We start from the raw sequence: 23,107 nt of genomic DNA on the forward strand, positions 1-23,107 counted from the left end.
ATGTGCTGCCCAGGGAGGTGGTGGAGTCACCATCATTGGAGGTGTTTAGGAGGAGACTTGATGGGGTGCTTGGTTGCATGGTTTAGTTGATTAGGTGGTGTTGGATGATGGGTTGGACTTGATGATCTTGAAGGTCTCTTCCAACCTGCTCCCTTCCCTTCCCTTCCCTTCCCTTCCCTTCCCTTCCCTTCCCTTCCCTTCCCTTCCCTTCCCTTCCCTTCCCTTCCCTTCCCTTCCCTTCCCTTCCCTTCCCTTCCCTTCCCTTCCCTTCCCTTCCCTTCCCTTCCCTTCCCTTCCCTTCCCTTCCCTTCCCTTCCCTTCCCTTCCCTTCCCTTCCCTTCCCTTCCCTTCCCTTCCCTTCCCTTCCCTTCCCTCTCCGAACCTCTCCGAACCTCTCCTCTCTTTTCTAAAGCCATTCCTGTTCTAGCTTGTTTTGTGGCACAGAGCACTCCCTAGCAATAACACCACTGCAATTTTTTAGCATTTCCAGGCAAAAAGGATGATTTGCTCTGGTTCCTTTTCCCTAATTCACGCTGATCTGAATCCAATCTGCTCCACGGTGACAGCGTGATTGGAAGCAGAACACAATCATGGTAACATCCTAAGCATAAAACACAACCCCATGGTTTTTCAGTCAAAATACATTGCTGGAAAAAATTGAATAAAGAGTCAAAATGAGGGAAAAGTCTTCAGAGGAAGAGAAGAATAACTTTGGAGCATGGGGAAAAGTTGCCTCCAGAAAGGGGCAAGGGTTGTGTGCTGAATATATCCAGGTAGAACATAATATCCATCCCTAGAACTCACAGAACCACACAATCACCAAGGTTGGAAGAGACCTCAAAGATCATCAAGTCCAACCTGTCACCACAGACCTCATGACTAGACCATGGCACCAAGTGCCACATCCAATCCCCTCTTGAACACCTCCAGGAACAGTGACTCCACCACCTCCCTGGGCAGCATACTCCAATGGTGAACGACTCTCTCAGTGAAGAACTTTCTCCTCACCTCCAGCCTAAACTTCCCCTGGCACAGCTTGAGACTGTGTCCTCTTGTTCTGGTGCTGGTTGCCTGAGAGAAGAGACCAACCCTCTCCTGGCTACAATCCCCCTTCAGGGAGTTGTAGAGAGCAATGAGGTCACCCCTGAGCCTCCTCTTCTCCAGGCTAAGCAACCCCAGCTCCCTCAGCCTCTCCTCACAGGGCTGTGCTCCAGACCCTTCCCCAGCCCCCTTGCCCTTCTCTGGACACATTCAAGTCTCTCAATATCCTTCTTAAACTGAGGGGCCCAGAACTGGACACAGGACTCAAGGTGTGGCCTAACCAGTGCTGAGCACAGGGCAGAATGACTTCCCTGCTCCTGCTGGCCACACTGTTCCTGATGCAGGCCAGGATGCCATTGGCCTTCTTGGCCACCTGGGCACACTGCTGCCTCGTGTTCAGCTAGCTGTCAATCAGCACCCCCGGGTCCCTTTCTGTTTGGCAGCTCTCCAGCCACTCCAACCCCAGCCTGTAGCTCTGCATGGGGTTGTTGTGGCCAAAGTGCAACTCCTTGCAAGGAACAGAAAAAAAAGCCCTAAACAACAAACCCCAAAGCCAGCTTTACCACAGCATCAAAACTGTTATTTTCAAAAGCCCCAAAAAAATCAATCCAGTTCCTGAATAACTCATCAGCTCTAATGGGGGGAGGGGGGGGAATAATTAATAATAAATCCTCCTGCATAACTTCAAGCTCATCTGTCAGGAAGTGATCAGACACAGAGGCAAACCAAGAAGATAACTTTGTGCAGAATCAGGATTTTTACACCTTTTATTTTTAATTACTGTCCTTTGGAAGTCCAGAGAGGTTTCTTTAACTTTAAGATGGTAGAAACCAATAGTTCTGATCTAGGCAAGGAACTGAACCCAGAGTTGCTAAGGCAACGCTGCCTTCAGACCCTCTTTGCTTTCTGCTTGGATATTCTTTCCCCAGGATGAAGCAGGACACAATTATAGAATCACAGAATTGCCAGGGTTGGAAGGGACCTCAAGGACCATCCAGTTCCAACCCCCCTGCCATGGGCAGGGACACCTCACACCACAGCAGGTTGCTCACAGCCACATCCAGCCTGGCTGCAAACACCTCCAGGGATGAGGCTTCCACCATCTCCCTGGGCAACCTGTGCCAGGCTCTCACCACCCTCATGGGGAACAACTTCTTCCTCACATCCACTCTCAATCTACCCATTGCTAGTTTTGTTCCATTCCCCCAAGTCCTATCACTCCCTGACACCCTCAAAAGTCCCTCCCCAGCTTTCTTGGAGCTCCCTTCAGATCCTGGAAGGCCACAATGAGGTCTTCTTGGAACCTTCTCTTCTCCAGGCTGAACAGCCCCAACTCCCTCAGTCTGTCCTCATAGCAGAGCAGCTCCAGCCCTCTGCTCATCCTCGTGGCCCTTCTCTGGACACCTTCCAGCACCTCCAGATCCTTCCTGTGCTAGGGGCTCCAGAACTGGACACAGTGCTCCAGGTGGGGTCTCAGCAGAGTGGAGCAGAGGGGGAGAATCACCTCCCTGGCCCTGCTGGCTCTGCTTCTCTTGCTGCAGCCCAGGCTCTGGTTGGCTTTCTGGGCTGCAAGTGCACACTGGTAGCTCCTGTTGAGCTTCTCATCCACCAGCACCCACAAGTCCTTCTCTTCAGGGCTGCTCTCAAGCCAGGATCTCTGAAATTAAAGTAGTCATATAAATGCTGATTCGTTTGTTTGTTTGTTAGCTATTTGCTTTGTTTTGGTTTCAAGGTTTTTTGGTGTTTTGGGGTTTTTTTTCCACTCCTTTTCTCATTTATTCACTGAAACACAGGAGAGCCAAGCTGGAAGCTTCCCTGAGGTTTCCTTATGGATTCAGAGCCTTGCAGCTCATTTAGTGTACAAGCCCTCACCCTGCTGGCCAGAGCTCAGATGGAAATTAGTCTGCTTCCCCGCAAAAAAATCCCACATTTATACCTAAAAGGCCAAATGTCTGGCAAATATTTGAGAGCAATTTCATATTTCATTGATGTGTAGAAAGCAGAAGTGCATCTCTGAAAGCAAAATAGGTCACACCTTGAGTCCTGTGTCCAGTTCTGGGCCCCCTCGGGTTAGGAAAGATGTTGAGGTGCTGGAAGGTGTCCAGAGAAGGGCAACAAAGCTGGGGAGGGGTCTGGAGCACAGCCCTGTGAGGAGAGGCTGAGGGAGCTGGGGTTGCTTAGCCTGGAGAAGAGGAGGCTCAGGGGAGACCTCATTGCTCTCTACAGCTCCCTGAAGGGAGGTTGTAGCCAGGTGGGGGTTGGTCTCTTGTGCCAGGCAAGCAGCACCAGAACAAGAGAAGACAGTCTCAAGCTGTGCCAGGGGAGGTGTAGGCTGGAGGTGAGGAAGAAGTTCTTCCCAGCAAGAGAGATTGGCCATTGGGATGTGCTGCCCAGGGAGGTGGTGGAGTCCCCATCCCTGGAGGTGTTTAGGAAGAGCCTGGCTGAGGCACTTGGTGCCATGGTTTAGTTGATGAGATGGTGTTGGGTGATAGGTTGGACTTGATGATCTCAAAGGTCTTTTCCAACCTGGTTAATTCTATTCTAGTCTTTTCACTCAACTGGTTGTGCTGCCATTCCACTGCTAATGAAACTTAAACACATCTCCCCCCCTCATCTTCTGACAAATTCTCTACTTCAAAACAGTAGAAAAATATCAGTACTGCAGTCCTGGGTCCAGTTCTGGGCTCCCCAGTTCAAGAGAGACAGGGAACTGCTGGAGAGAGTCTAGATGCTGAGGGTCCTGGAGCATCTCTATGAGAAGGAAAGGCTAAGAGCCCTGGGCTGTTGAGCCTGAAGAAGAGCAGCCCCAGAGGGGATCTGATCAATGCTCAGCAAGAGCTAAAGGACATGTGGAGGGCTGGGGCCAGGCCCTTGTGAGTGGTGCCCAGGAACAGGACAAGGGGCAATGGGCAAACTGAAACTCAGGGGGTTCTACCTGAAGAGGAGGAGAAAGTTGTTTGGTGTGAGGCTGCCGGAAGCCTGGAGCAGGCTGCCCAGAGAGGCTGTGGAGCCTCCTTCTCTGGAGAGCTTCCAAACTCACCTGGCCTTCCTACCCTCCTTGACACACAGACACCAGAACCCCCAAATTCCTCCTCCACACCTTTATTTAAAGCAGCAAAGCATGCAGAAAGCAGAGGCTATGATCCCTGCCATGCACAGAGGCACACAGAGAGTTAAAATCAGACAAGCTGATTGTGTCTTAATCTCTTATCCGCAACCCAAAGAGCCGCAGTGGATATTCAGAAAGAATTTTTTTCCCCTTGATCCCACAATCCAAGAAAGATTAGAAGTAAAAAGCAAAGGGTGCTCATTTGTTCCCATCATCCATGCACTCTGTAAGACACTTAAAATAGGTCCATGTAGAAAAGAGGTCACTATGGGCTCACCCTGCCCTCGCTCTAAGTGACCTGGACTTGTGCTGCCCCCAAACTGGGAATGAGCCAAGGGGCACTGGTTCCAGCTGGGCACTGCTGCATCCAGCCTCGGAATTAGCTTGAGAGTGGTGCTAAACCCTTTGTGCCACAGCTGGAGATTCCTGGGTTTGTTTCTGGGCAATGGTTTGAAACAGGAGCAGGGCAGATTTAGGCTGGACATCAGGAGGAAGTTCTGCACAGTGAGGGTGGTGAAATACTGGAACAGGCTGCCCAGGGATGTGGTCGAGGCCACATCTCTGGAGACATTCAAGGTCAGACTCATGTGGCCCTGAGCAGCCTGCTCTAGTTGGAGCTGTCCCTGCTGACCTCAGGGGGGTTGGACAAGCTTTGAGGTTCCCTTCCAACCCAACCCACTCTCTGATTCCATGATCTTTCTGTACATGTCAAGTGAGAAAGTTCACAAGTGAGTTGTGTCAGAGAGGGAGCAGATGAGTCAGGATCAAACAGGTCTGTTACTGCTTGGTGACGTCTTTATTATTATTGTTATTAACCTTTGCTATTACTTTTATTACTACCAATATTAACCACTGATTTTAAAAGCTACTCCTTTAAACAGAGTGAATGACATGGATTAGAGAAGTAGGCAGCAGTGTTCTGGGCTCCCCAGTTCAAGACAGACAGGGAACTGCTGGAGAGAGTCCAGGGGAGGCTGCAAAGCTGCTGAGGGGCCTGGAGCATCTCTGTGAGGAGGAAAGGCTGAGAGCCCTGGGGCTGTGGAGCCTGCAGAAGAGCAGCCCCAGAGGGGATCTCGTCAAGGCTTATCAACATCTGAAGGCTGAGGGTCCAGACTCGTCAGTGGTGTCCAGTGACATGGCAAGGGGCAGTGGCCACAAACTGGAAAACTGGAAGCCAGGAGCTTCCATCTGAATGAGAAACTTATTTGGTGTGAGGGTTCTGGAGCCCTGGAAGAGGCTGCCCAGAGAGGTTGTGGAGTCTGTCTGCAGAGGAGTCATCATTGTGATGCTGGGCAAGCTGCTGTGGCTGCCCCCGGTGCAGCAGGGGCGTGGGACTGGCCGATCTCCGGAGGTCCCTTCCAACCCCCACCCTGCTGGCCCTCTGGGAAGAGCGCAGGGGTCACCGAATCACGGAATGCATAAGTTGGAAGGGACCCTCGAAGGTCATCTTGTCCAACTCCTCCTGCAGCGAGCAGGGGCATTTCCAAGAGCGACGGACGATCTCTAAGGGTTCCCCCAGGGTGCCAAAGTGGCCACACGCTGTGCAAGCATCAACCCAGAGGGCTGCAGAAAGCCGTCGTGAGGTCACTGCCACCCTTCCGTCACGCCGGGCCCGAGCGGGCAGAGGCGGCTCAGGGAGGTGCCATAGGGCTACCTGAGCCTTCCGCTCTCAGGCACAGTTCCGATGACGGAAAGAACGGGCGGGACAGGCCCAGGGCCTCCTCCCGCCATCGCGGCTGCCGCTTCCCCCTCAGCCGGCATCTACCACGGCGCGCCCGGCCCGGGGGAAGCTCCCTGGCCCCGCCGCCCGCCTGCAGCATCCCCACTCGGCACGTACCATCTCGGACCGCCAAGGAAGGGGGCGCAGGCAGCGAGGCCGAGCCCCCGGGCCGGCGCCTACCACCCGCAGCACTGCGGAGGGGAGCGAGGCTGCCACCTGCCGGTTTACTCGAACAGGCGGCGAAAACCGCGCTGAACGCTTTTCCCCCGCCCCGCTTCCTTCAGACGCTCTTGGTGCCGTCCGGCTCCTCCAGCCCCGCCCGGCCCACGTGAGCCCTTTCCCAGCATCCCCTCCGCTCGGCCCCCGCCGCAGCCGCTTCCCCCCGCGCCAGCTCCGCGGCCCGGCGGGCCTGCGCTCCGTCCCCCGCCGGCAGCGGCCCAGCTTACACCGGGAGGAGCCTCTGATCGCTATCCGCTGCATCCCCGCTCCGGCCAAACCGCCTTTTTCCCGCGGCTTTCCCTCTAGCCCCCGGCGCGGGGCCTCTCCTCTCTTCATCTCGCCTGGTCCTTCCCGCCGCCAGCGGCTCCGGGCGCCGAGGCTAAGGAAGGCGGTTAAGAGCTCCTTGCGACTGGGCCGGCGATCAGGATGTCAGGTGGGGACTCGGCGGCGGCCGCGGCGACCGCCTCCCCTCAGCCGCTCCCGTTCTCCTTGCCGAAGCCCCCTCCCCTCATGCAGCTGACGCCGGGGGACGCCGTCCGGCCCGTCTCTTCCGCCGCGGACCAATCACCGAAGAGCGCTCGGCTGGCGGGCCGCCCGGATTGGCCGACTGGCAAGCCAGTCAGCTTGCTGGCCCCGTTGCTCCCGCCCCGCGGGGAGCCCGAACCACTCATGCCCTTTGGCCCCTCGTCGCGGCAGCCACTCAGAGGGAGGCTTCTTGGCAGGTGCAGCGGGGGCAGCCTGCTCAGCCCCTCGATGCGGCCTGGCGGCGTCGACCGCGGATCCCTTATGGTGAGTGAGGGGCGGCGTGGAAAGGGGGTCCGAGTGAGCCGAGATCAGGCCCCGCTGAGCCTCGGTCCGGGGCTGTCTCGCCTTGGCCACGTCCCTCAGTGGCGGGACTGATTTTGTGGTCTGAACAACACGGGGGGAGAGCGCTGAGTGCACTCAGCCTTGGCGGGCTTCCGCCTTCGGAGGCGGTGCGTTGCTTTCGAGCTTCAGGAATGGCTGAGGGAAGTGGAGGCTTAGCAAGTGCGCTTCCCTCCTTGAGAGTGCCCTGCGAGTGGCGGGGAGGCTGGTATGTGACAAGCGGCACCCCCAGAAAGTGAAGGAAAGTTTTGATCAGGCATTGAAAGAGGTTGTCCAGGAAGATGGTGGCGTCGCCGTCCCTGGAGGTGTGGACATGGTACTTGTGAACATGGTTTAATGGCCATGGTGGTCTTGGGTCGATGGTTGGCCTGGGTGATCTTGCAGGGTTTTTTCCAAATGAAACAATTCTGTGATTCTGTAGAAACACAGTTATGTTCCAAGGAGGTTCTGAGGAACCATGGTTCATCTAAGCTGAGTTACCTGGACAGCAGCTGGAGACAAGAGGCCTGTCACTGCACATCTTGTGAAAGTCAAGGATGTGCCAGTGTCGTCTTCTCTTCAAGTCTGCCTAGTTTGTGATTTCTTGAAGTGAAACACCCGTTCCCAGCTTCAGGGTGTCTTCTGGTACCAAACAAGTCATTGAAAAAACTTGGTTTTAAACAAACCAGAGAGAAGCTGTGCTTCTTGGATGGTATTTTGATTAAGAATTGTTTTCATATTGATGATTGATTTGAAGGCATCCCTGCCTGTGATGGGGAGGCTGGAACTAGATGATCTTGAAGGTCCCTTCCAACCCAAACCATTCTATGAATTAGTATCTAGCATATCTAACAGTTTCTAACACTTTTCTAACATCCTTCTGTATGTATGTATTTAAATTATATGTTCTTAATTCTATGTACCTTAGGGTACTCTTAGAGCTGTTGCTTCTGACTAGAGTAGAAAATTGTTAGCATATTTTGGTGGTTCAAAATAGGGAAAATTGCCATATCCATTTTTGTACCAACCCTGGGACTATACCAAGTGTTAAAAGAACAGGATCCAGCTGGATCCTTTTCCTGTCCAGGAAAAGAACAACAAAACTGGTGAAGGGTTTAGAGCACAGGGCTGGTGAGGAGCAGCTGAGGGAAGTGGAGTTGTTTAGCCTGGAGAAGAGGCTGAGGGGAGACCTCATTGCTCTCCACAACTCCCTGAAAGGAGGATGGAGCAGGGTGGGGATTGATCTTTTCTCAAGTAGCAAATGGTGGGACAAGAACTGGCCTCAAGTTGCACCACGGGAGGTTCAGGGTTGGGCCTGAGGAACAATTTCTTCCCTAAAAGAGTTGTCAAGGCCTAGCCCAGGCTGCCCAGGACAGTGTTGGAGTCCCCATCCCTGAAGGGCTTTCAAAGTCGTGCAGATGTGGTGTGGAGGGACATGGTTTAGTGGTGACTTTGTAGTGTTGGTTTAATAGTTGGACCTGATGATCTTAAAATTCTTTGCCAGCCTATGTGATTCTATCACAATAGAAGGGCAGGGTTGTCATGGTCAGTGTAGATGTCATTTCAGACTTGGCCATCAGGAGCAGAAGATACCTTGTTTCTCTGATTTCTGTGCCAGAGGGTTCCTTGTATCAATGGTAATGGTATGGTAATGGTGTGGCAATGCACACAGAGGTAGCTGCATTCCTAAACTGAGTGTGTTTTATGGAGTTTTGGGGTTTTTTCTCCACTTGGATGCTCAGTTGGACATTTCAAATGAATTTGTTCATTACAGAATCACAGAGTAGTTTGGATTGGAAGGAATCTTAATACTCATCTAGCCTTAACAGCCCTCCCTGGAAGTGTTCAAGGCCAGGTTGGATGAGGTCTTGAGCAACCTGCTCTAGTGGGAGGTGCCCATGGCAGGGGGGGTTGGAACTAGATGATTTTTAAGGTCCTTTCCAACCCAAACTATTCTTTGATATTTAACTAGATCAGGTTGCTCAGAGCCCTAGACAACCTGGCTTTGAACTGTTCCAGGGACAGAATGTACAGTGATGGTTCACTCTGACTCTAAAGGAGTGAACCATCTTGCTTCCTCTTTGCACTCTCTGTCTGAACTTGACTAGATCATTCTGCAAGAGTGGTCAGGCATTGGAACAGGCTGCCCAGGGAGGTGGTGAAGTCACCACCCCTGAAGGTGTTCAAGAAATATGTGAATGTGGCATCTGGGGACATGGTTTAATGGTCATGGTGGTGTTGGGTTGATGGTTGGACTTGTTTTGGTTGTGAAAGACATCTAAGATCAATTCTCTGATTCTCAGTTCAGTGCTGAGCCTGTCTTTGCTGTTAACACTTGGGTGTGGGGGTTGTGTTATTGCTCCAGGCTGATATTTTTTTCTCCTCTGTTGCTGCTTTTCAGATGGGACACCCAGGCATGCCACATTATCCCCCCATGGGAATGCACCCTATGGGTCAGAGACCCCCAAATATGCCACCGGTTCCACACGGTATGATGCCTCAGATGATGCCCCCCATGGGAGGACCACCAATGGGGCAGGTAAGGCAGTTCCACAAGGTCTCATTTATTTTCTTCCTTCCTTCCCATAATGAGCAGGTGATCCCAAAGGTGGCTAAGTCTTCTACAGCAACTTGCCTAATGGTAAGGTGAATAAACCAGGGTGGTTTATGCTACAGTTCCTATCCATGAAGGAGCTCTTCTCATTTGTAACAGGCAATTGATGCACCTTGTGTAACTTTACTTGTAAGTCCTTTTAGGTATGAAGCCATAATCTGGCTTTCATGAAAGCTTTTTGATAGTTTTCTTTTGATTTTTGAAGAAACAAGCTTTCCTTGCATCCTAGAAACACAGTGGCTCTTCTCAGAGGCAGTAACAATAGAGAGCTTCATGTTTCATTAATTCTTGGCTCTTACATCTACACAGATTAAAATTCTAGGCAGATGAGATTAAAATTCTAGGCAGATGCAAGAGAAGGAATAATTACCATTGGGATTTGTGCAGCATTCCTTCTTGAGTCCCAGGGAGTGACTTAGAATTCTGTGTTTCCACAATTGCTGCTAGTGTCATGAAGTTGTTGAGTCCGTTAACCCAAGGGGGGCCTACAAGAAAGCTGAGGAGAGACTTTTCACAAGGGCTGTAGTGCTAGGATGAGGGAGAACAGGTTTGAGCTGGAAGAGGGGAGATTGAAGATTAGGAAAGAAATTCTTTGCAGTGAGGGTGGTGAGACACTGGAACAGGTTGCCCAGGGAGGTCATGCATGCCCTCTCCCTGCAGGTGTTCAGGGCCAGGTTGGAAGGTGTCCCTGCCCATGGCAGGGGGGTTGGAACCAGATGATCTTGAAGATCCCTTCCAGCCCAACCCATTCTGTGCACCTATGGAACAGTTCTCTTTCTGGATCTAAAGAAAGCTCCAGTGATACCACTTGTGATGGTGGTTTGCCTAAGTAGAAATTGAGTGGCATCAACTAGACCACAGGTTTAGAGTAGACCAGAGCAGTGGGAAGCCTGAGAAAGATTAGCCCTGTGAGAAGAGCCCACAAGGTCATGTTGGCAACACTTTGCAGTACCCTGCATAGAGTGTGAGGTTTTGGGTTGGTTTGGGGTGTTTTTAACTGGTGTCTGAAGGCTTGATAGGAATCTTCCAGGTGGTTTTGCAGCCTGCTAAAACTCCTGGTGTAAAAATCACAGTTTTAAAGTCTGGGCAGGGTTTGAGCATTGGTGTGACAGCTAATAGTGTGAGTTCTAGTTCATTAGGAACTGAAATAGCAATTCTCTATTATGCCTGTCCTGGTTTTGAGTGGATTGTCCTTCTTTGCATCCCAGCTGGTTGAGTTTCTTTCCCAGCCCATCAGTCTCTCTCCCTTCTTTCCTTTCTTTTTCCCTTTGGGAAGGCAGAGAGCTTCATGGAGAGCCTCTGGCACTTCTCTGGTGGCCAGCCCAGCCCTGACCCTTTTCACTTCCTTTACTTAATGCTTCTTTTGTAGCTTCTTTTCCACTGCTCTCACTCTCATACTTTGACTATTTCAATCTTCAATATTTTAGTGAGCAACATAGAGCACTCAGGACTTAAAGGCAGCTGTAGAGCAAAAAGCTAAAGGTAAATGGTGTGCTGGAGGGAGCAGAACAGAGCCTCAGCTACCCAACAGCCCTCAGGATGGGACAGATGGTGATATTCTCACACCAGAACTACTGTAGTGGAAACAGCAGCCCATGTTGGCTTGTTTCCTTGAAGGAAAAGCTCTTCCTTCAGCAGATACCAGAGGTTTATTTGTGAGGCTTTGCAGGGTGGGATGGTTTGTAGCTTCTTGTCTGAGGTGAACCCTGTAGAAGACAGGCTCTATGCACAGCTAACAGCAAGAGCCTCCTGTCAGCATCGTTCAGAGGAAGACCTTTTGGTGAAGAATTAGCTCTTCCTTCCCAGTTTCTGTTCTTTTGCTGGCTTTGGGTTAGAGTTCTGCAGAAACCAAGCAGTGCACAAGGTTGCTTCAGGGCCTAAGCCAGGGCTTTGAGGAAATCTCACACACTCAGAGCTGCCTTAGTCACGAGTAGAGGTGGGGCAAGAGTGCTTTTTTCTCCTGCTTCTACAGGATGGCAAGAAATGGAAGTGGATGCCTTCCAGTCTTTCCTTCCTCCCTCACCCACCCATGAAAACCTTGTGGATTTAAGGGTGGAGCAGTAGCCCTACCACATATCCCTCTCTCCTCCAGGTAAGGAGAGTGGTAACCTGGTGCTCCCTGATGGTAGAGGGGATGGGGTCACTTGGCCAGCCTGCCAAGGACAATCAAGTGAAAGGGGCATGACTGGAAGATTGCAGAGGGTTGACTCCCTCTCTGGAGGTGTTTAAAGCCAGGCTGGATGAGGCCTTGAGCAGCCTGGTCTAGTGGAAAGTGTCTTTGCCCATGGCAAGGGATTGAAACTAGATGATCTTCAAGGTCCCTTCCAACCCAAACTATTCTCTGAGTCTGTGACTTTTTGGGACCTGTTTGGGTTGAGTGGTCAAAACTTCCATGTTCACAATAACCTAAATCATGTGTTTTGCCACTTGTTAGTTCTTCAATGCCAAGATCAGCAAAAATAATGAGAAACAGGCAAGGTTTTAAACACTTCAAGTAGCATTTTTGACACCTCCTCTCCCTGGATGTGTTCAAGGCTCAGGCTGGATGAGGCCTTGAGCAGCCTGGACTAGTGAAAGGTGTCCCTGCCCATAGCACTGGGGTGGAAGTAGATGATCCTCAAGGTCCCTTCCAACCCAAACTAGTCCATGAATCTTTTCAGTCCACCTGCCTGACTGCCTCTTTAAGGCTATAAAAACAAACATTTGAGCAAAGCCTCACTTGCCTGAGCAACAGTTTTGTGGGTTTTTGGTCTCATCAGACCACCCAACAAACCCAAATACAGGTCTAGACCCACACTTTCTCCCTTTCTGTAGTGTGGTGTGTCCTCATGACCAAGTTTCACACGGTGCATAGTTTTAATATAGAGCTATTATTTTATTCCTAATAAGGCCTTTAAAAAAGAGAGTGCAGAATTAGTTTAGAACCCTGATGGTTAATCATTTTCTTCACCTTAAGTCATTTGCAGAAATTCATTCTCCTATTGCCCCTCTAAATTGATTCTTCCTATTTGCAGAGCTAAGAAGCCAGAGAGGCAGGGTGAAAGCTCTCCCAAACTGTGAGCAGAACTAACCTTAGACTCTGCTTTTACCTTTCCTTTGCTTAGTTTGTTCTGTGTGACCTTGGGATTTGGCAGAAATCCTTCTCAGCCTTGACTTTTTTTTTCCTGCTTCAACTGAAGACTTCAGCAAGAGCTTGCTAACAGATCACCAATCTTCTCATTCACTGCTGTTCTTTTGTAGTTGAAATGGTGCTTTTCATCAGTGTTTCATCTCAGCATTTGGAATGGGGTAGGAATAGTACTCCTAAGGTCAATTTTGTAGGAGTGCAATGAAAGGAATTCTCCAAACCTGTTTTATTTTTACCTTGCCAGGTGTTTAAAATGAAGGGGTTTTTTTGGGGGGATTAAAAACTAGGACCAGATAAATGTTTTGCAACAAAACCAAAGCTGTTGTTATGTTTTATGTTCCAAACCCTGCAAAACATCTCTGAAATGCTGTTTAATTACAGATGCCTGGAATGATGCAGTCAGTAATGCCTGGAATGATGATGTCCCACATGTCCCAAGCTGCTATGCAGCCTACAGTTCCAGTGAGTTGCACTTTTTTGGCAGGGGGTCTTGGGAAGTCTTTGGTTTTGGGGTGGGGGTTTTGGAAGGTCTTTTTGGGGGGGGTGGTCTTGGGAGGTCATGAGGACCTCCTGTACTCTGCACTGGTTAGGCCACACCTTGAGTCCTGTGGCCAGTTCTGGGCCCCTCAGGTTAGGAAAGATGTTGAGGTGCTGGAAGGTGTCCAGAGAAGGGCAACAAAGCTGGGGAGGGGTCTGGAGCACAGCCCTGTGAGGAGAGGCTGAGGGAGCTGGGGTTGCTTAGCCTGGAGAAGAGGAGGCTCAGGGGAGACCATACCACCGTCTACAACTCCCCGAAGGGAGGTTGTAGTCAGGAGGGGGTTGGTCTCTTCTGCCAGGCAAGCAGCACCAGAACAAGAGGACACAGTCTCAAGCTGTGCCAGGGGAAGTTTAGGCTGAAGGTGAGGAGAAAGTTCTTCCCAGAGAGAGCTGTTAGCCATTGGAATGTGCTGCCCAGGGAGGTGGTGGAGTCACCATCCCTGGAGGTGTTCAAGAGGGGATTGGACGTGGCACTTGGTGCCATGGTTTAGTCACAAGCTCTGTGGAGACAGGTTGGGCTTGATGATCTTTGAGGTCTCTTCCAACCTTGGTGATTCTGAGGAGGGGAGTTGAGAAGGTCATTTTGGGGGAATTGAGAAGGTCTTTTGAAGGAGAGAGGTTAGAAGGTCTCTTTTGTGGGGGGAGCTTTAGAAGGTCATTTTTCAGGGAGGGGTTAGAAGATCTTTTGGATTATTTGCAAGCAGTTTGAATGCAGCTCTTGCACACCCAAAGCCTTTTCCCACATGATTTAACAGGATCTTATTAAGCTACTCCAGCAGCAATTCAGAATATTTGATTTTTTCCTTCCCAGCCTCCTCATTTGGGGCATAAAAATGGGTCTGAAAGGATGGCAAAGGATCCCTGGTGTATTCTATTGTATCTTTTGTCTTTCTGAATGCCACCTTGCTCTCCTTAATCCCTTATTTAAGGAGCAGTATTAACTGAGTGGTTGATGGGAAGGCAGGGATCCATCTTTTAGACAGCAGTTTGTTGATAAAAGCCTTTTTCACCTCTTTTCTGTATGTTTGGATGGATTTCACTCTTAACTTTTTGCTCAAGAGTTAAATCTCTGTTGACCTTTTTTTCCACAGCCAGGAGTGAACAGCATGGATGCACAAGTAGGTGAGTATGAACAGCTTGTTTCCACTTCAGAGGATTTCACCAAAACAGTTAAATAAAATGCAATCAAAACCCCAAAGAAAAGGCAACAAAAAAAATTCAACAGCAAAAACAATTCAACCAAAACCACTCCAATTCAACAGAGTTCAACCAAACCCAAGGAAATTCAATTGCAATAATGCTTTCTAGCTTTCACAAAGCCTGGTTTAACCTTTGCACCAACTGACATCCTCACTCTTTGCCAGGAAATGTTTTTTTTGCCTTTCAAACACTGATCAATTAGAGATTCACTCTTTTATTTATCTGGAAACACATAAACCCCCCTAAACTCTTGTTAAATGATTTTTATTTGACCTTTTTTTATAGGTGTCACACCTCCTGGAACTCAGGTATGTACGAAGCAAAATGGGAGAAGATCTTGATGGCAGACTGGTTGGTGTCTACTTGCTGTCTTTAGTTTTCCCTCTGCTAGAGCTGCTTTGCTGTCAGCCATGAATGTTGATAGTTAAATTAGGTGTACTTGTTGTTATTGCCACCAATTCCCTTCCCCCCCCCCCTTCTTTCTTTTCCCCCCCCTCCTTCTTTCTTTTCCCCCCCCTCCTTCTTTCTTTTCCCCCCCCTCCTTCTTTCTTTTCCCCCCCCTCCTTCTTTCTTTTCCCCCCCCTCCTTCTTTCTTATCCCCCCCCTCCTTCTTTCTTATCCCCCCCCTCCTTCTTTCTTTTCCCCCCCCTCCTTCTTTCTTTTCCCCCCCCTCCTTCTTTCTTTCCCCCCCCTCCTTCTTTCTTTCCCCCTCCTTCTTTCTTTCCCCCCCCTTCTTTCTTTCCCCCCCCTTCTTTCTTTCCCCCCCCTTCTTTCTTTCCCCCCCCCTTCTTTCTTCCCCCCCTTCTTTCTTCCCCCCCTTCTTTCTTCCCCCCCCTTCTTTCTTCCCCCCCCTTCTTTCTTTCCCCCCCCTTCTTTCTTTCCCCCCCCTTCTTTCTTTCCCCCCCCTTCTTTCTTTTCCCCCCTCCTTCTTTCTTTTCCCCCCTCCTTCTTTCTTTTCCCCCCTCCTTCTTTCTTTTCCCCCCCCTCCTTCTTTCTTCCCCCCCTCCTTCTTTCTTCCCCCCCCTCCTTCTTTCTTTCCCCCCCCTCCTTCTTTCTTTCCCCCCCCCTCCTTCTTTCTTTCCCCCCCCCTCCTTCTTTCTTTCCCCCCCCCTCCTTCTTTCTTTCCCCCCCCCTCCTTCTTTCTTTCCCCCCCCCTCCTCCTTTCTTTTCCCCCCCCTCCTCCTTTCTTTTCCCCCCCCTCCTTCTTTCTTTTCCCCCCCTCCCCCTTCTATTTTTTTTTTTGGAAGACTTTTGAGGACTGATGTTTCTTTCAGGACCTTTAGAGTTTTTTAAGGCACTTCAGAATCTCCTTAACCCAACTTCCTTAGCTTTGAAAACAAGTGGGAGGTGGGGGCTGAGAAACTCTGTAACAACTTGACACAAAGAACTAAGTCCCTTGCAAATAACGCTGTCTTAAATGTCTCTGTGCTCTGCCTTGCCCCCTTTGCTGCTGAAGGTACCTTCAGTCTGTTTGGGCTGTGTTTATTAAATACAGGCCACAAAAGATTAACCAGGATGTCTTTTCAGAGCTCTGTTTTGTTTCGCCCTCAGACAACGCACCCCGTCGTTTGCGCTGCCCAGCAAACCACCACCACCACCAGCTCTGTTAATGAGGAGCACTCTAAACAGGTTTATCTGCTTTCCATTTGGATTTCACCCCCTTGTTTTGTTGTTTTGGGGTTTTTTTTCAGTACCTTTTGATTATGCCTTAGCCAGCAGTTGTTGGTGGTTGTTTGTCACTCATGGATTCTTTGCCTTTGCCTAGAAATCTACGTGGACGGAACACAAATCACCAGATGGAAGGACGTATTACTATAACACTGAAACAAAGCAGTCCACGTGGGAGAAGCCAGATGACCTCAAAACACCTGCTGAGGTGAGCTAAATTCAGATGAACATCACTGCTGGGACATGGGTTTTACTGTTTGTGTCAACAGAAGGATTTGTGTCAACAGCTCGGGGAAGAGAAGGCTCCAGGGAGACCTTTTAGCGCTTCAAGGGCTGGTCAGAAAGCTGGGGACAGACTTTTGAGCAGGGCCTCTTGTGACAGGACAAGGGGGGATGGTTTGGAGATCATCTAGTTGGAGAAGAGGAGGCTGAGGTGGGATGTTATAAATGCTTACAAATATCTAAGAGGTGGGTGTCAGTAAGAGGTGGCCAGTCTCTTCTCAGTGGTCCCCAGTGACAAGAAGTAACGGGCATAAAGTTGAACAGAGGAATTTCTGCCTAAACATCAGGAGGAACTTCTTTACTTTGAGGGTGGTGGAGCACTGGACCAGGGCCCAGAGAGGTGGTGGAGTCTCCTCTAGAGATTTTCAAGGCCCACCTGGATGTGCTGCTGTGTGACTTGCTTTAGGTGATCCCCATCTGGCAGGGGAATTGGACTTGATGGTCCTCAGAGGTCCCTTCCAACCACGAACATTCTGTGTTTGTGTGATTGTGTGGGGTTCTGTGATTGTGTTTGAACTAAAAGAGGGAGATTCAGACTGGTGAGAAGGGAGAAATATTTGACATTGAGGGTGGTGAGACCCTGTCCCATGTTGCCCAGAGAGATGCTAGATGCCCCATCCCTAGAAGGATTCCAAATCAGGTTGTTTGGGACTCTGAGCAACCTGCACCAGCTGCAAATGTCCCTGCTAACTGCAGGAGCTGCTGGATTGGCTGATCCTTAAAGATCCCTTCCAACCCAAACCAGTCTGGGATTCTCTTGTGCCAGGAGATTTATCAACTATTTTTTTTCCAGTGGGAGCAAACTCTTCAGATAAATGTTGCAAAACTATTTATAATCCCCACTCTTAATGTTGGTGGAGCTTGAGGCTGCAAAATGGACAAAACTCGCCAGTTTTCCTCCTCAATTTTAAGATGACTTTTGCTTAGTAGAAACATGGCTTCCTTTAGTGCTTAGTTAAGGTTATCTAAGTAATAGTTATTTATCACTAGGGAAGATTTTGATTGGAGAATATTTGCCTTGTACCCATAAGTTATGGATCATTATTTCTTGGCCTCTTTATTTTTCTTGCTATTTTTTCCTCTTTCCCCCCACCCCCTTCTTTCCTCTCTCTTTTTGTTCCTTCCTTCCTCTTTTCCTTCCTTCCTTGCTGCTTCTTCTCTTTTTTCCTTCCTTCCTTGCTCTTTCTTCTTTTTTCCCCCTCCCTTCCTTCCTTTTCTTTTTCTCTTTTCCCCCCTTCCTCTTTCTTTTTCTCTTTCCCCCCCTTCCTTCCTTGCTCTTTCTTTTTCTTTCCCCCCCTTCCTTCCTTGCTCTTTCTTTTTCTTTCCCCCCCTTCCTTCCTTGCTCTTTCTTTTTCTTTCCCCACTTCCTTCCTTGCTCTTTCTTCTTTCCCCCCTTCCTTCCTTGCTTTCTTCTTCTTTTTTCCCCTTCCTTCCTTGCTCTTTCTTCTTCTCTTTTTTCCCCTTCCTTCCTTGCTCTTTCTTCTTCTCTTTTTTTCCCTTCCTTCCTTGCTCTTTCCTCTTCTCTTTTTTTTCCTTCCTTCCTTGCTCTTTCCTCTTCTCTTTTTTTTCCTTCCTTCCTTGCTCTTTCCTCTTCTCTTTTTTTCCTTCCTTCCTTGCTCTTTCCTCTTCTCTTTTTTTCCCTTCCTTCCTTGCTCTTTTCTCTTTTTTCCCTTCCTTCCTTGCTCTTTCCTCTTCTCTTTTTTCCCTTCCTTCCTTGCTCCTCCTTCTTCTTTTTCTTTTCCCTTCCTTCCTTGCTCCTTCTTCTTCTTTTTCTTTTCCCTTCCTTCCTCCTTCTTCTTCCATCCTTCCTTGCCATTATTATTTCCCATGCATGCTTAAGTTATTCCTTGGCATAGGGTTTGTGGCTTACTTTTAGCTACCTTTTAACTTTAAAGCACTGCCTTAATTGTTGTAAATAACATAAATGCTTCTGTTTTCTCTCCATTAGCAATTGCTGTCCAAGTGTCCCTGGAAAGAGTATAAATCTGATGCTGGAAAGCCCTACTATTACAATTCCCAAACAAAGGAATCACGCTGGGCAAAACCCAAAGAGCTTGAGGATCTTGAAGGTAATGGTAACAAAAATGAGCAGGGAGAGTGGGTGGTGAGGTGCAAGCTGTACAGATTGCATGAACTGGGGGCCAAAAGTAGGTACCAAAGCAGAGCAGACCAAGTTCTGTTAGAAATTAGAGCTGGAGTTCATGCTGTCTGAGATTTCTGTCGATCAGCTTTGCCTCCTGTGTCCTCATTGCTTCTTTTCCCACTATGTCTTTAGTTCTTCCTTGTGTGGCAGCAGCACCAGCTGCTCCTCATGTCCCAAGCAGGAACTGGGTCAGGATGGTAGGGCAGTGGCTTGTTCAGGGCTGTGAGCACACTTTCTGCCTTAGTGCTAGGTGATGCTTCAAACCTTTCTTCAGCTTAGGGCTCTTCCTTAGCCACCAGTCCTTTGGAAACATGTAGGAACTTAGTAGCATTTTTGGGAAGGTTCAGGCTTTGTGCCACCAATGAGACCTTGTGGCCAAGAATGACAATGGTCTCCTGGGGTGCATGAAGAAGAGAGTGGTTAGCAGGTCGAGAGATGTTTTCCTCCCCCTCTACTCTGATGCAGTCAGGCCACATCTGGAGTTCTGGGTCCAGTTCTGAGCTCCCCAGTTCAGGAGAGACAGGGAACTACTGGAGAGAGTCCAGAGGAGGCTTCAAAGATGCTGAGGGGCCTGGAGCATCTCTGTGAGGAGGAAAGGCTGAGAGCCCTGGGGCTGTGGAGCCTGGAGAAGAGCAGCCCCAGAGGGGAATCTGAGCAATGCTCAGCAAGAGCTAAAGGACCTATGGGGAGAAAGAGGCTGGGGCCAGACTCTTGTCAGGGGTGCCCTGTCAGGGACAGGACAAGAGGCAATGGGCCCAAAGTGGAAGCCAGGAGGGTCCATCTGAGGATGGGGAGAAATGTCTGTGATATAAGAGCGCTGGAGGCCTGGAGCAGGCTTCACAGAGAAAAAAAAATCTGCCCCCCCCCCCCCCCCCCCCCCGCCAAAGGAGCATTAAAATTAGTACAGACAAATAAACATCAGTGACTTAGAATAAAAAGGATCAAGTTCAGCAAGCCTGGTTTCCTGTTCCTTAAACTAATCTTTTAATGGGGAAATAATTAAACTTGGCTTAACTAGGACTTTAGATGTCCCTAATCTTTTATTTTTAATGAGATTGTAAGGTTGGGTTTTAGTCTGGCTTGATTTCAGTCCATCATCAGTAAGTTTGCAGATGACACCAAGCTGGGGGCAGGAGTTGATCTGCTGGAGGGTAGAGAGGCTCTGCAGAGGGACCTCGACAGGCTGGGCAGATGGGCAGAGGCCAAGGGCAGGAGATTGAACACATCCAAGTGCCGGGTTCTGCACATTGGCCACAACAACCCCATGCAGAGCTACAGGCTGGGGTCAGAGTGGCTGGAGAGCAGCCAGGCAGAGAGGGACCTGGGGGTACTGGTCAATGGTAGGTTGACATGAGCCTGCAGTGTGCCCAGGCAGCTAAGAGGGCCAATGGCATCCTGGCCTGCATCAGGAACAGTGTGGCCAGCAGGAGCAGGGAGGTCATTCTGCCCCTGTACACTGCACTGGTTAGGCTGCACCTCGAGTACTGTGTCCAGTTCTGGGCCCCTCAGTTTAGGAAAGATGTTGAGTTGCTGGAAGGTGTCCAGAGAAGGGCAACAAAGCTGGGGAGGGGTCTGGAGCACAGCCCTGTGAGGAGAGGCTGAGGGAGCTGGGGTTGCTTAGCCTGGAGAAGAGGAGGCTCCGGGGAGACCTTCTTGCTCTCTCCAACTCCCTGAAGGGAGGTTGTAGCCAGGTGGGGGTTGCTCTCCCAGGCAGCCAGCACCAGAACAAGAGGACACAGTCTCAGGCTGCACCAGGGGCGGTTCAGACTGGATGTTAGGAGGAAATTCTACACAGAGAGAGTGATTGCCCATTGGAATGTGCTGCCCAGGGAGGTGGTGGAGGTGTTCAGGAGGAGACTTGATAGGGTGCTTGGTTGCATGGTTTAGTTGATTAGGTGGTGTTGGATGATAGGTTGGATGCGATGATCTTGAAGGTCTCTTCCAACCTGGTCCATTCCATTCCATTCCATTCCATTCCATTCCATTCCATTCCATTCCATTCCATTCCATTCCATTCCATTCATTCTTCAAAGGGCACAAATACTGAAATGATTGCTACAACAGCAGCACTCAAAGCTCTATTTTTACTCCATCATGTTAATAGGAACTCTATAAACTTACTTTTAAAGTATTCTGACTGATTTTTTTCTTTTACCTTTTCTCCTCTAGCAATGATAAAAGCTGAAGAAAACAGGTATGTTTTGAGTGGTGTGCTAAGGATGTTTTCATGTTTTCATGTGGAAGCTGGTCCCTGGGTCCTAAAAACGCTGCTTGAATGCTAAGCAGTTGCTGTGTTTATTAAAACCTCAGGTAACCCAAGGCTTTGGAAGTGAAGTGGTTGGCTTTTCATAGCTAAAAGTGTTTCAGTAAAGCATTTCCTTTCTCTCAGCTAAGATTGACGTGGGTTCTGCTGGAGAAGGGTGGTTGTAGCCAGGTGGGGGTTGGTCTCTTCTCCCAGGCAACCAGCTCCAGAACAAGAGGACACAGTCTCAAGCTGTGCCAGGGGAGGTTTAGGCTGGAGGTGAGGAGAAAGTGCTTCACTGAGAGAGCCATTGGAATGGGCTGCCCAGGCAGGTGGTGGAGTCACCATCCCTGGAGGTGTTCAGGAGGGGATTGGATGTGGCACTCTGTGCCATGGTTGAGTCATGAGGTCTGTGGTAACAGGCTGGACTCAAAGTATCACAGTATAACCAAGGTTGGAAGAGACCCCAAGGATCATCAAGTCCAACCTGTCCCAACAGACCTCATGACTAGACCATGGCACCAAGTGCCACGTCCAGTCTCCCCTTGAGCACCTCTCTGAGGTCTTTTCCAGCCTTGGTGGTTCTGCTGGGGGATGTCCTGCCTCCGAGGGTCCTTCTGGACAGTTCTTTGTAACCAGACCTAAACTGGCCATAGGCCTCTGATTTTTGTGCTTGAGCAGCTTCTTTAAGCTACAGGTTTCTCTGAGCCACGAAGTTGTGCCGCGCTTGTAGGTGACCGCCGCCATGTTTTGGTCCTTGCAGCACGAAGCCTGACGATGCCGCTCCGGCCGCGTCGACGCCGGCTGCCGCCGCGGAAGCCACCAGCGCCACCACCGCGGCCGCCACCGAAACTGCCGCGGCCGTCACCGCCGCCGCTTCTGCAGCCGCTGCGGCCCCCGAAGCAGACGCTGCTGCAGCTGCCTCTGCGGTGGAGAACGAAAGCGGTGGCACAGCCGCGGCCGAGGAGCAGGGACAAGGGGCTTCTGCACCTGCTGGGCAGGAGCAGAGCGGAGAAGCAGCAGCCAACGCAACAGACGACTCTTCCAAGCAGGAGGCCTCAGGAGAGTGAGTGAAGTTACAAAGTGTGTGGCTTTTTGTCTTGCTTCTAGCATCTGCTTTGTCTTCAGTTGCAGGTGGCCAGCCTTCTTGGATGAATTTCTTCAGTGAAACATGGGCATGAATCAGTGGCAGCAGAGAATAATGAGGAACCTTCTCCCAAAGCTCTTAAACCCTAGAGGGAACATCAGTGGCACAAACATCTCATTAATTTCTGAGAGCTGTTAATATTTAAAGTGGAGTTGAGGAGGAAATTCATTACAGTGAGGGTGGTGAGGTACTGGAACAGGTTGCCCAGGGAGATTGTGGATGCCCCCTCCCTGGAGGTGTTCAAGGCCAGGTTGGATGAGGCCTTGAGCAGCTTGGTCTAGTGGAAGGTGTGCCTGCCCATGACAGGGGGGTTGGAACTGAAGGACCACAAGGATGAGCAGAGGGCTGGAGCTGCTCTGCTCTGAGGACAGACTGAGGGATTTGGGGCTGTTCAGTCAGGAGAAGAGAAGGCTCCGAGGTGACCTAATTGTGGCCTTCCAGTATCTGAAGGGGGCTCCAAGAAGGCTGGGGAGGGACTGCTCAGGATCTCAGGGAGTGATAGGACTAGGGGGAATGGAATGAAGCTGGAGGTGGGGAGATTCAGGCTGGAGGTGGGGAGGAAGTTGTTCCCCATGAGAGTGGTGAAGCCCTGGAATGGGTTGTCCAGGGAGGTGGTTGAGGCCCCGTCCCTGGAGGCGGTTTAAGCCCAGGCTGGATGAGGCTCTGGGCAGCCTGATCTAGTGTGGGGTGTCCCTGGCATGGCAGGGCGGTTGGAACTAGGTGATCCTTGTGGTCCCTTCCAACCCTGCCTGATACTATGATACTACTATGATATTATGAATAATCTTCAAGGACCCTTCTGTGAATCTTCCCTAGAGCTGTGCACTGAGCTACAGTTAGAAGAAAATGCAATAAAATGATTTGCTTTTTTTGATCAGTTGTGAGGTGTCTGTAAGGAAAAGTCTCCTACAAAATCTTTCTCTTGTGTAGTATTATTTTCCCTTGAGTTGCAACTTAATTCTCTCTGGTGGTGGTGTTTTATGACTGTTCAGTAGAAAAGAAGAATGCTTAAATAATGAAATTTGATCTTTTGTCCCTAGTGCTGCTTCAAAGAAAGAGGATGATGATGCCCAGCCTGTTAAGAAGACCTATACCTGGAATACCAAGGAAGAAGCCAAGCAGGCATTTAAAGAGCTGCTGAAAGAAAAGGTATTTCAGTCAACTCAATGTTTTATTGAGCTACAAAACCTTTTATTTGTCAGAAATTAACAGGGG

General features: G+C 49.9%; 1 protein-coding gene across 1 annotated transcript in view; it reads left to right on the top strand.

Moving 5' to 3' along the window:
• Positions 1-6,463: 6,463 nt before the first annotated feature.
• PRPF40A (pre-mRNA processing factor 40 homolog A) overlaps positions 6,464-23,107 on the top strand; it is a 36,162-nt gene continuing 19,518 nt past the window's right edge. The window contains exons 1-11 of the mRNA XM_054177557.1: positions 6,464-6,878; positions 9,334-9,471; positions 13,055-13,135; positions 14,302-14,332; positions 14,696-14,718; positions 15,962-16,039; positions 16,176-16,286; positions 18,309-18,429; positions 20,673-20,697; positions 21,509-21,811; positions 22,933-23,041. Coding sequence (XP_054033532.1) covers positions 6,516-6,878; positions 9,334-9,471; positions 13,055-13,135; positions 14,302-14,332; positions 14,696-14,718; positions 15,962-16,039; positions 16,176-16,286; positions 18,309-18,429; positions 20,673-20,697; positions 21,509-21,811; positions 22,933-23,041 — 1,383 coding nt within the window. The 5' untranslated portion in view covers positions 6,464-6,515. The remainder of the gene's footprint in view (positions 6,879-9,333; positions 9,472-13,054; positions 13,136-14,301; positions 14,333-14,695; positions 14,719-15,961; positions 16,040-16,175; positions 16,287-18,308; positions 18,430-20,672; positions 20,698-21,508; positions 21,812-22,932; positions 23,042-23,107) is intronic.

Source organism: Dryobates pubescens, chromosome 2 (assembly GCF_014839835.1).
Source record: "Dryobates pubescens isolate bDryPub1 chromosome 2, bDryPub1.pri, whole genome shotgun sequence".
Classification (NCBI taxonomy): Eukaryota; Metazoa; Chordata; class Aves; order Piciformes; family Picidae; genus Dryobates; species Dryobates pubescens.